The sequence below is a fragment of the Ambystoma mexicanum genome, chromosome 1q (assembly GCF_040938575.1).
Source record: "Ambystoma mexicanum isolate Mex_15411 chromosome 1q, UKY_AmexF1_1, whole genome shotgun sequence".
In the NCBI taxonomy this organism is placed as follows: domain Eukaryota; kingdom Metazoa; phylum Chordata; class Amphibia; order Caudata; family Ambystomatidae; genus Ambystoma; species Ambystoma mexicanum.
In genome coordinates this window covers 1,502,539,569-1,502,554,369 of record NC_090922.1, presented here as the reverse complement: position 1 = coordinate 1,502,554,369, position 14,801 = coordinate 1,502,539,569, and the positions used below count along the sequence as shown (strand labels likewise).

Genomic DNA, 14,801 nt, shown 5'->3' with positions numbered 1-14,801 from the left:
ATGAGTGTATAGTCCGGGTATGCGGTGACAGTCGCTGAAGCTCTGCTTATTATTCCTCCCTTACGGGAGTGTTCCAGGACCTTCTCCCTGTCTTTATAGTTCAGGATCTTTGCAATAATCGCCGAGGTGGGGCTCCCGGTGGCGGTTTTCTTGACAGGGCTCTATGCGCTCTTTCTACTGCGAACCCTTGGCTTAAAGCTTCCGCCTGTTATTTCCTGCAGCAACATGTTCTCAATGTAGCTCATCGGGTCCGATCCCTCCTCTCCCTCCGTAAACCCCACAATGCGCACGTTGTTTCTGCGGGCCCGTCATTCCACTTCTTCCGCTCTACTTTTGAGGTTTCGCACCTGTTGTTGCAGCACGTCGACGTCCATTGTGTTGGCTTTACTTGAGCTTGTAATGTCTTTGACTTCCTTTTCCAGGGTCCCTGTGCGTTCGGCCAGTGCAAGTACATCTTGCCGCAGTAGATTCACATCTATACTCACAGCGTCAATTTTAGTTTCCTTAGGTCCGAAATGGCTGTGTCCATCCTACTTCCCATTAATGCTTTCAGTTCCACTATGGCGTCCAGTATCCGTTGGTTGTTGAGCACCATCTTGTCACTTTCATTAGTGCTTTATTCTTTCCCACTGGGCCCCTCCATTGCCTGTGGTGATTTGGCACACTCCTCAATGGTGTATTGTTTCCCCGTGCCTCTGGGCAATGTGGACGCCATCCTCCTTTTGCGAGTGGGCTGCAGGCAGGAAATTGCCTTTGGCCTTGGCGCAATCCGTTATGTAGGGCCTTTCTTCCCCGCCCCAGGGCCATCTCCCTCCGCTTGTTACCTCTTATTTTGCTGAAGTGTCACTGGTTTCCCTTAGCATAGGGGTACGTGTCCACATCCCCTGCAGTGTCTTGGCAGACTCTTCCCTGGTGTACTGTTTCCCTTTGACTTTGGGTAATTTGGTTGCCATTTTCGCTTGTATAGGGGCAACTGGCAGCTCTCCCTTCTGAGCTTGGCGCTTCTTGCGATCACGGGCTCTCCTTGCACTGGTGTTCTCGCGGTCCACCTTGCCACGGGGGGTCGCTCGTGCCTAGGGAGCCACCTGCGTACCCAGGCGTTCACCGGACCTGGCACGTCTTATCAAGTTGTCGAGTGTTCCTTAGTAACTTGGGCCCCAGTGTCTGCATTCAGTGCTGCAGCTGGTTGGGTGAACTGAATGCCTTTTGTCTCTTGCCTCACACCACCAGCAATGCACCATTTCCAGTCTGTCAATATCACTCACAGGCCTCCTTTTAATATTATCAGTGGCCTTTTCTGTGGCTTCTTACACTGTGATCTCCATTTCACACTTAGTGTCCCCCTCCCTTGTCAGCGCATGCTTCTATTCATTTGAGCTCCTTTGCTTTCCTCCTAGCTCATCCTCTGCACTCGCATAGTTGCTACAATATATCTACTGGAGTGTCTAGTCAATTTCGTTTCTTCCTTCTTCTTCCACCAACGTTTGATATGTCCGTGGAGTGGCCTGTTCGTTTCGGTCTCCGCGTGCAGCCTTATATGCGCCTCACGTGCGTTTACCCTGGTGTCCAGCTGCCGATGCTTGCACATCTATATAGTCCGCTCCCGTCTGTGGATGCTCCCGACGCAGGCCTCCCCTGACCCGAGCGCTCTCTCTCTGCGCATCCACGGCTCCCGTACCTCAGTGACACAGGAGAGCCGCGGGTCCTTATTTCTCCTTTGTCGGGTGCCGCAATCTGGTACCCGGTCTATCCTGTCCGCCCCTCCGACGTGCGCCTCTTTGTTTGCTGGTACTGCCTCTACGGTCGTATCCAGCAGACCTCTGTGTCATCCCATGCTGGGTGGGCACACAGTCACAGCTCGGTACACAGGCATTGTCTGCATTTCACTTTGTTAGTATATCTATCTCGCTGGCCCCCGCAAAGGTCTTGCGTATACAGAGTTATCATTGAGTCTCTTCGTTGTTCGGGTCCGCCATCTTGGTTCCTTTGTCTGTGCATGTTTGCAGTTTGGAAGGCTTTGTATCAAGTGAACCTTTGTTCCAATGCCGCACAAACTTCAGGTCATGTGCAGCGCACCTTCAGACGTCCGTACCCTCAATTCTGGAGATTATGGGCTGCATTTAACATGTTTTGGTGCGGATCAACTCCGGATCTGTAGGAGCTTGCATGGAAAGCACGTCCTACTTCATGGCTGGATAGCCACGCCCCCAGCTAGCTAATGGTTTAATTGATGCTATAAATGTAATACTGGTGTAATAAAAAGTTCTTAACCAGTTCTGCCTTTAGCCACTTGATTTATAAGCAGTATGCCTCTTCTTCAAGGAAGTACAGATAAAAACAAGCATTAACAAAGCCAACAGTTTTGGCTTGTTTGTAAGTGTTAGCTAGGCATTTGCCATGCACCGCTATCATATGCCCAGGTATGTGCACCATTTCCAAGCTACCATTACTGGCCAGTTACATACATGGCAACCCTCCCAATTTAGGCAGCAGACTAATGATTTTTTTGTGAAAAATATTGCTATTTTTCATGGTCTTCTGCCTGAATTAACCATAGCCCCAATGCATTCCTATGAGAAAATGCACATCTCTAGATTTCTCTGCGGAAATCTACCTCACACGTGCGTTGGAATGTTGGCAAGTATGCAGTTAGTATCGTCACAGGCTTGTCCTGCTCCCCATGATACTAGTGATCACCCATCTCCCCCCACGGAACCTCAGGCATTCCAGGCACTCGGCACTTGGACACAAATAATACACAGGAGACTAGAAGTAGAAAGAAACGGGCTGTAATGTAAATACACACCAATGCATTGGTGGGTGCTCACTGCTCTGTCCCTCCATAGCATGCTCATCCTTATATACAATGGAATAGCTAAATCTATTCTCCACCCATAAACCAGCACATTTGATAACAAACAGGTCATTTCGCATAACAGGAGGAAGAAAGTATATTTTGCAACTGCAGGCTGTTTTCTGCGAGGCAGGCTCTGGTAGCCTGTTCATTCTCAGGAGAGGCTCTTCATGCCCGACAGTCTGAGGCATCACAGCATTCAGCTGTGCTGTGCTCTGCGACATCTCTTGACATGGATGTTCAGCTGTTAGGCCAGTCTCTTAGGCAAGTCTGTAGGCCAGCCTCATAGCATCCGATTAATCTCAAAGAAACCAAAAGAAACTGCAGTATAAGAAACAGTAAAAAGTACCATTCCAGAAATGTCTGGCAAATACCTTGCATACATGCCAACATTCTGAAGCACCTGGGAGGTAGATTTTGTTGGAGAAATCAAGAGAACTTAATTTCCCCATAGGAATGCATTGGGGTTATATATATTTTACATACATGCCAAACCTCCCGGTCTTTAAATAAAAAATCTGGCCTTTTTTTACTGTTTCCACCTTAAATAATTATAACCCCAATGCAATCCTATGGGAAAAATAAATTCTCCCATTTGCTGTCATGAACTCTCCCTCTCAGGGCCCGCTGAATGTTAGCCTTTCTGATTTAAGGTGGGAGAAACTGTAACATAGCATACATGCCAACCCTCCTGATTTAGGCGGGAGACTCCCGATTTTGTATTGAAAAATCGGCTATTTTTCCATGTCTCCCGCCTAAAATAATGATAACTCCAATGCAATCCTATTGGAAAAATAAATGTTCCCGATTGCTGTGGTAGAAATCTCCCTCTCAGGGGCTCCCGCATGTTGGCATGTCAGACATAGCGATATTTTTCATTGAAAAATCAGGTGTCTCCCACCTAATGATAGAGAGGGTTGGCATGCAGGACCTTCATACATGCTAACTCTCCCGATTTAGGCGAGAGACTCCATATTGTTCTACCAGAAATGTTGCTGTTTTTAACTTTCTCCCTCCTGACATAATTCTAACCCCCAATGCAATCCATAGGAAATATTCAGTTCTGCTGCTTTCTTCATACATGCCAACCCTCCCGATTTAGGCGGGAGACTTCCGATTTTTGAGTGGAAAATATTGCTACTTTTCACTGTCTCCCACCGAAAAATAACTTTAGCCCCAATGCATTCCTATGGGGAAATGTGCGCCTCCCGATTTCACTTTGGAAATCTCCCTCCCAGGTGCGTCTGAATGTTGGCATGTATGCTTTCTGTTACAAGATCTCCCACCCAGAGCTCCAAAATGTTGCCATGTATGTACCTTTCCCATATCTACACACAAGCCAAAACTGTTGGCAGTGCCAATGCTTGTTTTTTTTTATAGTCATGCAGATAAAGCATTGATGCATTGGCGGCCTGCGTTTGTCTAGTCCACGCGCAGTTTCTAACTGTCTCTAAGGCAGCTCTCCAGTAAAAAGCCGAAAAAAAACTGGCGGCCATCTTTGAATGGGAAGGGTTTATATACATGAGCCACTGCGATTAAAGAAAACCATCATAAAATGGTGTCCAACGACTGAAAGCTAGGGATGTTATTGTAAAAACAAATCTATTAATAATAGGATGTACATTATAATGATGAATTGATATATTTTATATTGTTTTAACTTCATCGTTTTGTTTTATGTTTTTTGAAAAAAGATTTTTTGTTAGAATAATATTTTCATGTTTCTTTTCATTCACTAGGATGTTTACATACAGTTCATTTGAACCTGGTCGCTTAACGAAGTTCGAACTGCGACGACAGCCGAGTATCCGCCCGAACTAAAATGGTTGATCTTAGACTTGTTTGATGAAGACAGAAGAGGGACTCATTTCACAAGAAGTCGTTGCGGCAGCTGCCATTCAGCAACTTTTCATCGATAGAGAAAACACAGGACAAATCTCCACTGTAACTGACAACATTATGTACATTTAAAACACCTTTGTAAATAGTTATTACATAAAATCAGGAGAATATTTAAATGATGATGGTAAGTAATTTTAATTTTTGTGGTAGTAGGTTTTCCCTTTCAAATTAAGACATAAAACTAACTAATAGATATATTTAATTTTGGATAGTAAATATTGGATTTTTTCAACTTTTATTGTATTTAGTTATTCTAAGGAACGCAGTCCTGTACACTCCAACATGGCGCGCGTTTAGCCGGGTCGCTAGTCCCGCCTGCAGTGTCTGGGCGCCCACTGAGCGAGGGGCAGCAGAGCAGACGGGTCCTGGGAGAGCAAGGGGCGGGGGCCGCGGGGGAGGGGGAATGAGTCGGCTACTTTCCCCGAGCCGCTTAGCGGTGTTTACCTGCACCCTCCCGAGCAGGCAGTGCCGAGGACAGCCCCTCCACAGGACCCCTGCCTGCCTGCCTGCCTGCCTCCTGACTGTGCCTGGCCCCGGCTGTCAGTGACAGGCTGAGACTGCGGGAGCCCAGGGCGGAGGGGCCGGCCCGTATTTACAGCAGAGACCTTGGGAGCCCCCTCAAACCCACCCTGCCATTCCCTTCAGCCTGTGCAGGGAGAGCAGCCTCACCCCCCACTACTGAGCCTCACCCTCCAGCCCCTGCAGCCTGTGCAGGGAGAGCAGCCTCACCCCCCACTACTGAGCCTCACCCTCCATCCCCAGCAGCCTCTGCAGGGAGAGCAGCCTCACCCCCCACTACTGAACCTCACCCTCCCTCCCCAGCAGCCTCTGCAGGGAGAGCAGCCTCACCCCCCCACTACTGAGCCTCACCCTCCATCCCCAGCAGCCTCTGCAGGGAGAGCAGCCTCACCCCCCACTACTGAACCTCACCCTCCCTCCCCAGCAGCCTGTGCAGGGAGAGCAGCCTCACCCACCACTACTGAGCCTCACCCTCCAGCCCCTGCAGCCTGTGCAGGGAGAGCAGTCTCACCCTCCATCCCCAGCAGCCTCTGCAGGAAGAGCAGCCTCACCCCCACTACTGAGCCTCACCCTCCCTCCCCAGCAGCCTCTGCAGGGAGAGCAGCCTCACCCCCCCACTACTGAGCCTCACCCTCCATCCCCAGCAGCCTCTGCAGGGAGAGCAGTCTCACCCTCCATCCCCAGCAGCCTCTGCAGGGAGAGCAGCCTCACGCCCCACTACTGAGCCTCACCCTCCATCCCCAGCAGCCTGTGCAGGGAGAGCAGCCTCACCCCCCACTACTGAGCCTCACCCTGCAGCCTCTGCAGGGAGAGCAGCCTCACCCCCCACTACTGAGCCTCACCCTGCAGCCTCTGCAGGGAGAGCACTACTGAGCCTCACCCTCCATCCCCAGCAGGGAGAGCACTACTGAGCCTCACCCTCTATCCCCAGCAGCCTCTGCAGGGAGAGCAGCCTCACCACCACCCCTGCCCTCTGTGTAGAGCTGTCCACCACCGCTGCCCCCCCACCCTCCTGCTGTTTGTGCAGAGAGAGCAGACTCACCCCACCCTTGCAGCCCCACCTTCCCCCTCTTCGTCTTGCCCTGCAGTCAGTGTGTGCAGCCTCAAATCTCTGCCCCCCCCCGCCCCCACCCCTTCCTGCAATGTTCACAGAGCGAGGAGCCTCCATCCACAGGCTGTCTGTGTAGTGAGAGCAGTCTCAATCCTGCAGTTTCTGAAGGAAGTCTGTGGGGGTGATCCATCTTAGCCACCCCCCACTTTCAGTGTTGATATTATTTCCCTCTCCCGAAAACCCTTTCTTTGCAGTCTGAGCAGGAAGCGGCCGCAACACTGAATCCAACTACCTGTATCACGTGCAGTAGCATCACTGCTGCCCCCCTGAAACATCCCCCCTACAGTGCAGTCCCAGGCCCCCCTAATTCAGGGATGCGGAATTGGGCCCTTCCAGCCCCCACTCGCATTGGTGTAGGGACGTCCATCTAGCAGGAGCCCGTATTCTAATTTGCCCCTCACCCCCACCCTTTGGCAAGAATCTCTTACCTTGCCCCTGCTGCCCCCACTCTCCTCTAAAATTCCCACTGTCAAATCTGCTTAACTTTTTCCTCCTGTCGGAATCCAATACCGTTTTTCAGTGGGATCCCTTCCCTGTCAGAAGACACCTGTACTTTCAACCCACATATCCTAACCAGCACCCAAAGGGGCTTGTCCCCTCCCTAAGGCAGCCAGGCTGCTTTGTCTGGGCAGGCTGCCCCCATCCCTGCCCCAGGGGTGTGGCAACGCCTCGGGCACTGCCATGGAGCGCAGGGAGCAGCGCCAGAGCTTGGACTTCACCGTGGAGAACGTTGAACAGGTGAGCTGCGTGATTTTGCTGCGGGCAGGTGTCAAGACTGGAGCCAATACAGCTCCCTTGTGCTTTGACTTTTCCAGGTGGAAAATGTAATTGCTCAGTATCTTATTGCTTTTAAAAAAATGTATGCAAGTTCCAGTTGTGGTATATGGTATTTTGGCTGCTGCTGCCTTAAACAGTGGCCATTCTCCCTACTGTTTGCATCTTTTTTTAGTTTTAGCACCAAGGTGCCCACCTACAAGCCAAAACTATTGCATTGGAGTACAGCTGAGAGAGCGATGAGATGTGAGGAGGGAGTCAATGGCTTGTGAGTGTTTGAAAATGTACCCATGCATCGACTGCACCGTGCCATGCTAATCTCTGTGCCCATTATCTCGCCCATTACATGCCCCTCCCAGCCCAAAGCATATTCTATTGGGATCTCTTCAAGCTAGCTCTATCAAGCAGTAACATCACACTTTGGCCTGCCAGTGTTTTTTCTAATCGGCCTGCCGAGTTAATGGCGTAATTGCAGCTATAGAAATGCTACTGATGTAATAAAAGAATACAAATATCTCAACCAAGTGTGCCTTCAGCCCTTTGATTTATATCTATTAATTGCACTGAAGTACTGTTAAAGGCAAACATTGACAAAGCCAACAGTTTTGGCTTGTGTATCGGCACTAGATAAGCGTTGCTATCAAAGGCCCAGATAATTACACAATTTTGCATCTCTTGCCAGGCATATCCTATGCCCACACTGAAGCCAAAACTGTTTGATTTGCCAATGCTTTTTGTGAATACTGTGGACATTTCCTCTACCTTGCCTTGTATCATTTGTTTCTGCTGCTTTGGGCATCTGGCAGGGGATGGCCTAAGATTTGGTAGCTATTAATACAGTCATACCATCTGCACATTAGCTTAGGTGCCGGGTCCAAAGACTGTCACAAGATTTTTCTTTTGCTGCCGATGGTGCACGCTTTAATGATGCTGTGGTGAGCTTTGGGGTTCGTAACCACATAGCATTATTTTATAGTATTGCAGAAACATCACATGATGATATTTCATGTCATTTTGGGGGTCAGAGGTAGGATATTCTCTTGGGGTCCAAGAGAGTAGGGCAGATGCATCCTGACTGGTTTTCTATATCTCTGTTAAAGCGGGCCCACAGTTACCACAATAGATGGGACTACGATTGCTAAAGTTTGTGAGCCCCAACCTGTGTATAATTATGATGTTGCAGATTATGTATTTTATAGACAATCGGAAGTTGATAATTGCTGCTGACGTGTTGTTTTGGTCAAGCAAATTCTTCAGCGCACAAATATGAATGTTAATAAATAATTTAAAATGTCTCTTGCGGACCTCAATAAGGATGCTGCGGTTGCACCACGTCTCAATGGTGGTGTATGCCAGCCAGGTTGGAGTTCTTTACGGTGCCCTTTAAATTGATAATTATGTTATTAGTCTTTTATACTGTGTGTGTTAAAGCACAAAACTTTGTCCGAGAAGAGGCAAATTGTGACCCCGCACAGGGTGATAAGAAAACTGGACCAAAGCTAGTGGAAAAAGTCTGGGGTAGAAAAATGTTCAGATTTAATTCGCAACTTGTAGGGAAATTAAAACATAAAGATGAGTGATAATGATCATTGGGATATGCATTTTGACGAGAACAACATTTAATCGATTTGAGCAACAAGATCCTTATTGGCCAGCATAACTTTCATTGAGGGCTTTGTCGCAGTTTATTAGGCGGTCACCCTCAAATCAGGGAGTTCATCCCCCACCCCCCGCCAGCAAGATGGTGCACAATAAAGCGCTTTACAGATTCAAATTTGGTGAGGTCTTGTACCCGTCTCACACCCACCGCAACAAATACCCTGTGTTACCAATGGACTAGGAACCAGGCCAGTGTATAGTAAGAATATTTATTTAAGGTTTGACAAAGACTATCAGCTACCAATGCTGTGACAACACCCAATATCACAACTGTAACTACACATGTAAACGTTTTAAACATGCAGTAACAATTTACAACAGGTTTAATTTCGATGTAACCAATAGAAAACATTTTCAATTCAATACAAGATCCACAGGAATGACTGCCTTAATTTGAAACAATACTCTTCTCCCAGAAACCACCACCCGCCAGGCCCCAATTAAATATGACCACTTTGATTGATTTAAAAGCAAGGTGTAGGGATTGAAAGCACAATCGAAAAATCGTTCTTGGCTTCTTATTTTAAAAGACACTGTTTAATTTTTCTTCCAGCCATTTCTTAGTTTCCATTTCGCAAGTCCACTTACAGGACATTTAGCTTTCAGACCATGTGATTCTGCCCTCACTTCTGCAGGACATGTTATCAGCAACTCCGATAATTTCAGTCTACTTCTTTGTATATCTTAGCATTTAAATTGACAGCCAGACCTGTTTCCTTGGTTAGTCCAGCCCCAAAGGTCTTGAGTTCAGCTTTTCAAAGGGTCTTTGTTCAGAGCTAATGCACTTTTTATGTGAAACCTGACCTTAAAGGTAATTTCTGTTGGTCACGTTATCAGTAATTCACCACAATTTCGATCTTTCTCTGTATATATAAGTATTTACTTGAAACCAGCACAGCATTCCTGGTATGCATCAAACAAAGGGCTTTAATGGCAGGATTCAGATACACTATTCAGGTCAGTTCAGTGGGGGATTTCAGCTCAGAGTGAACAACAAGTTGCAGTTTACCACTTTGAAAGGCATATTACATTTACCCACCAGGTACCTGCCACATTCATTGCTGCACAGGGCCTGTGGTTCACAATATAATCTTTTGTTTATACAATATTAGAAAAGATGTCATTAAACAATCTCCTGCATACTACAAAATAGGGAATCAGTGTTCCTTTATGAAGTGAAAAAGGCCTTTCTCCTACAAATGTCATTTTATTTGCGGACATCACATCTCTTATTGCTGGATAAAGGCAGTCTGCCATTCGACTTTATTTATAAATTGAAAAGGCATTATTCCTCCTTTTTAGCTTCCAAATGCACAACTATTTCTTTTCATTCCATGTATACTGCTGCAGTTTTTAAATCTGTCCATGTGTAATGTATTTCTTTAATATAACAGTGGAAATGATATGCGTATCCCTTCGGTATTGTCCACGCATAGGCCATTGTTTACCATGGGAAACTGATTTCCCATTTAGTACAGCAAGTAGGCCTTTCCATTTAAAAGTCATTTAGTTTGTGAAAAGTGTCTTTCTCCATTTGTGCACTTGTCCATTTTAGTTGAATTTAACTAGACCCAGTCCTTTCCATGTCACTACGCCTTAAGTGGGAAAAGATGATAGTGTTTTGGACTGGCCTACATTTTCCAATGGATGGCACCAGCCAGCGTCACTCTTAAATCCTGGCCTGGCCTCTTTATTTCTGACATTCCGGGGCTATATTTTACCCCACACAGTGTTAGGGAGAATTCTCTTAAAAGGCTAATTTCCCTTACCTATAGAGTCCCTCAGCAGCTTTGCTGGATTTGAAGGGTTTATTTTTGCCTCCTGATAAGAGTGAGACTCTTTTTCCCACTCTTAGGCATATTTTTGATGTGTGTTTTAGGCTATCTTTGTGCTTATGGGCTATGGAGTTTTTCTCACTCCATAGGTATCATCTTTTTATATATGTGTTACACAGCACCCTCAGTGCAGTAACACAGGGGTGTCACAGTGACCTCCAAACATAGACTCCATACCCTGGGACTGCCTACTGTCTAGAAACAAAACTGTGTATTACTACCCAGTAGGCCCAAATGCACTCCTGATTGGGTACAGGACCCAATGTTGATTCGTGAATGTTTGAATAAGGCTTTAGCCTATAAAGCCTTAAATTTGTATTTGTACATTCATTCAAATTCTTGCTGAATATCAAAGGCTATTTTATAAGCTTTACTGAACAGTGTATCTCATTCAATAGAACCAGTCCCCAACACACGAGTTGGTTACTTGTTACAACCTTGAAGGGTTTCCCTGGAGTGAGTTATCCGCTCTAAGAGACGATTGTATTCCTATGTTCACTTCTTGTTTGATGTTTTGTTACAAAAAGAATCATCATGTTGATATCTGCTATCTGTTTATTATATTAATTTTGTTTAAAATTAGAGAATTAAAGGGAAGAGATTCTCTAACATTTGTGTTGGGGACTGGTTCTATTGAATGAGATAAACTTTCCAAGGAGGAGCCTTTCACCCAAAGTGAAAGTCAAGGCAGCAGAAACACAACGCGGTTGTGTTTCCATGCCGCAGTGTTTCTGCCTAAAGCTGCTTTCCCATTTGGGGCTTTCGGGCTCCGTGGGAGCCCGAAAGCCCCAAATGGGAAAGCAGCTTTAGGCAGAATCACAACGCGGTTGTGTTTGACAATGCTGCGGTTTTTCTTTCCAAGTTTCTCAGGCTCCTCCAAGGAGGAGCCTGAGAAACTTGGAAAGAAAAACCGCAGCCTTTTCAAACACAATAACGTTGTATTTATGTGTGCGTTAGCTTCAAAAGCTACCGCAAACATAAATACAACGTTTTTAAAGCTGCGGTTTTATTTCTAAGATTTCCGGGTTCCTCCAGCACGGAAAACGTAGGGAAAAAAACGCAGCTAGTGCTTATTTTTGTAAAAAATAAATACTACTTACCGAGATGCAGCTTTTCTGCCTGTAGTCTCCGGTCTCCGTCCTCCGAGTCCCGGTACCAATGAAAGAAAAGCCACCCAGTGGTAGCTTTTGTGTACTACAGCTGGCTGGCTTTTCCTTCATTAGTGCCGCAAAAGCAAGCACAGGCGGGCATCCATTTCACGAAATGGATGCCCCCATGTGCTTCCTTTTTTAAATTTTGAGCTTCATTTTCTTTTTTTTAAGTCCCTATCTTTTTAAAAAAAAAAATTTTAAAAATAATTGCACATCTTTTTTTGCAATAAACATTTTTGGGCGAACCATTCCTTTAATACTAACTTTACTCCGGTGGAGATTTATTGCCAGACCTTTGATAATATTTCTTTCTCGTGTCTTTCTTTGTAATCCAAACCGAGGTCAGGGCCCTTTTGTTCATCCTTTTGGCGGGCTTCTGGACAGAAGCCCTCCTTTAGGCGCCAGTGAGTCTGTGGTAGACAGGATGTGGGGGAGGGGGAATAGGCACCCTGAACAGGGTTGCCTAAGCAACCCAAGTTACACCCCCCCCTGATAGGCTGGGGGATTATTCCACCAGGATAACCACCCTGCTGTGTGAGTGACAGCTAGGCTGTATGAATGGGGTTTTTTCTGCATAAAAGCAGGGACCTGTGGACTGGAAGATGCCACTGGATCTAAGAAATCCGAAGAGGAGAGAAGCCGAAGATATCTGCAACAACTGAACCACCGGTGAAGCCCTGCTGCAGATCCTCACCACTTTTCTCCAACGACCAGAGAAGATCTTCACCTGCAAGAGCCTTCTTCCCTTGAGCTTGTGGGGCCAACTGGTTCGCCATTCGCCTTCCCGGACCTGCATTGGTCGAATCGCCAGTGCCAAGCACTAGGAGACCGGATAGCCAGGCACCCGTCCTCCACGACCGCGATTTAAAGGAGCATACCTTTTATTCAGTTGGCATCACCGCGGCCGGCTTCTTCCCTGGGCAGTGCAGTGACTCGAACCTTCCTCCACGACGAGAGCCTCTCTTCCTCTGCTGAATCTCCCGAACTACCGCCACCGCAGAAGCCTCCTCCACTTTTAAGGTACATTGTTCCGCCAGGCCTCCCTGTTTCGTTGGGTACTGCTAATGGTGTTTTAAATCCTTTACTTACTATCGTCTAACATTATCTTTTTACCTTCTGCACCCTCCTTTTTAACCATTAAACAAAGACTTGACTGCAGCTACTAGAACCGTTTGATCCTGGGCACTTTGCCTTGTACCACTGACTCTGGCACAGGCCTATTGACTCTGGACAAATCTGTTACAACTGACCTTTCCCTTCCTCTGAAGAAATTGTTAGAGTGCCATTTCTGCTTGGTTTACACTGTGCCATTTTGCTCAGTTTTCACTCTGGCTCAAACTTGTCTACAATTTAAATAGGGAGTTGTGTATACTTTTCTTGACTGTTTCAACTTGCTTTAATAATAATGATTTGTGTGTGAACATGAGTGTGTAAAATAAATATATATTCTGTTTGATACAAAGCTCTGGTCAGTGTTTCCTTGTTCCATAGTACTGTAGTCCTATTGTGTAAACCCTGAATACTGCTCATCTCCCTCTTGAGATAAATCTGACTGCTCAGCCACAGCTACCAACTAAATCTTTGTGGTGCAGACTGATACCAAAGCGGATTTATTGCATATACCTGTAGTCCTAATCTTCTGTAGTGCTCCCTAAGGGAACTGCATAGGATTCTGCCTAACAGCGTGCAATTAGAACCCCCACCTCCTAGGCCGAAAGAAGGTGTACTTTAAAAATCATAATATCCCAGTAACATTTTGGGCAGAGAGTTATAATAGGAACACAACACATGGCTCTTAACGGAAAAACATTGTTGTATAACATGTCATAGCACACAAGCACCCACACAGGCCCTACTCCAGACTTGCCCATTCTATATTTTTAGGTTTGCTCCTCTTCAGTTGCTTTTGGAAAGTGACTTCTTCCAATAATCGCCAATAGGTTGTTTTATTGTCTGGCCTCACGAAACCGACTCTAACACTAACATAGTTGGATACTGTTTAGGAGAATTGAGGAATGTTTTTATGGTACTTAACCCCGTGGTCGAGTTTCCCTTCTGAAATGTTTGTATACACTAATTGCACTGTCTGGAGCTGCCCGCTTGATGACAATAGTGAACTAGGTTAATCCCAATTACTTGGAAGTCGAGTCTGCCATTCAAGCCTGTTAGTCAAGGTGGTCTTGACTGAGGGGGAAGCTCTGGAGCAGCTGTTGGGTGGCTGTTTACTGAGAACTAAGCAGTCCTGCTTGACGTTTGGCCTGCTAATGCTTGCTCTAAGATGATCAAAGAGGACTGGTTACTGGGACCTGTAAACAGCATAAATGTCTTTTATCCCTGTGACCTAGAAATGGTGTACAATAGAAATCGTACGTTACACCAGTCAATATGATATGTCACTTATAATGCGCCTGTACACACGTTTTTCTTGGTGCGTCAAGACAAGGGGGGATAGAGAGGGAGGCCACGACTAATGATCTATATAGGCCTTGTGTCATTCAGTTGCAAGTGCAACAGCGCAAAAGTGCAGGTGGAAGTGCCAGGGAAAGGTGAAGTGCAGCCAGGGCAGCGCGGCTCTGGGTAAGTGCAAGGAGGCACGGGCTGTAGAGGTTACAGTTACAGCCCCTAAGCGCACGGTAGATCCAGAGGCAGTCCCAGGGAGACTGATCACGGAGAAGCCGGGTACCCAGTGAGATTCTGGGGTAGCGAAGCAACCAGTCTGTGCAGCAGACAGGTAAGTCAGCAGGGGAGAGAGGGAGAGAACAGAGAAGAAAAGGAAGGTGTTGAGCAGCTTTCAAAACTTGGGTGGTCTGGCTCAAGTTTGAGAGGGGCAGGGAACCCATTCCAGACTGAGGCACCTGCAGAGGAGAGGGATGTACCCATATGCTTCCATATGACAAAAAACTCTGCTTAAATCACTGTGTCCACCTCACTTAAATCTCTGTCCACATCGTTACTTGTTGGATGAAGTGTTTGGCTATGCGATCCAGGCCTTCACA

The 14,801-nt window shown here is 46.6% G+C and overlaps 1 protein-coding gene across 1 annotated transcript in view; it reads left to right on the top strand.

Moving 5' to 3' along the window:
* Positions 1–6,225: 6,225 nt before the first annotated feature.
* IPO13 (importin 13) overlaps positions 6,226–14,801 on the top strand; it is an 848,611-nt gene continuing 840,035 nt past the window's right edge. The window contains exon 1 of the mRNA XM_069642404.1: positions 6,226–7,124. Within this exon, the coding sequence (XP_069498505.1) occupies positions 7,068–7,124 (57 nt within the window). The 5' untranslated portion in view covers positions 6,226–7,067. The remainder of the gene's footprint in view (positions 7,125–14,801) is intronic.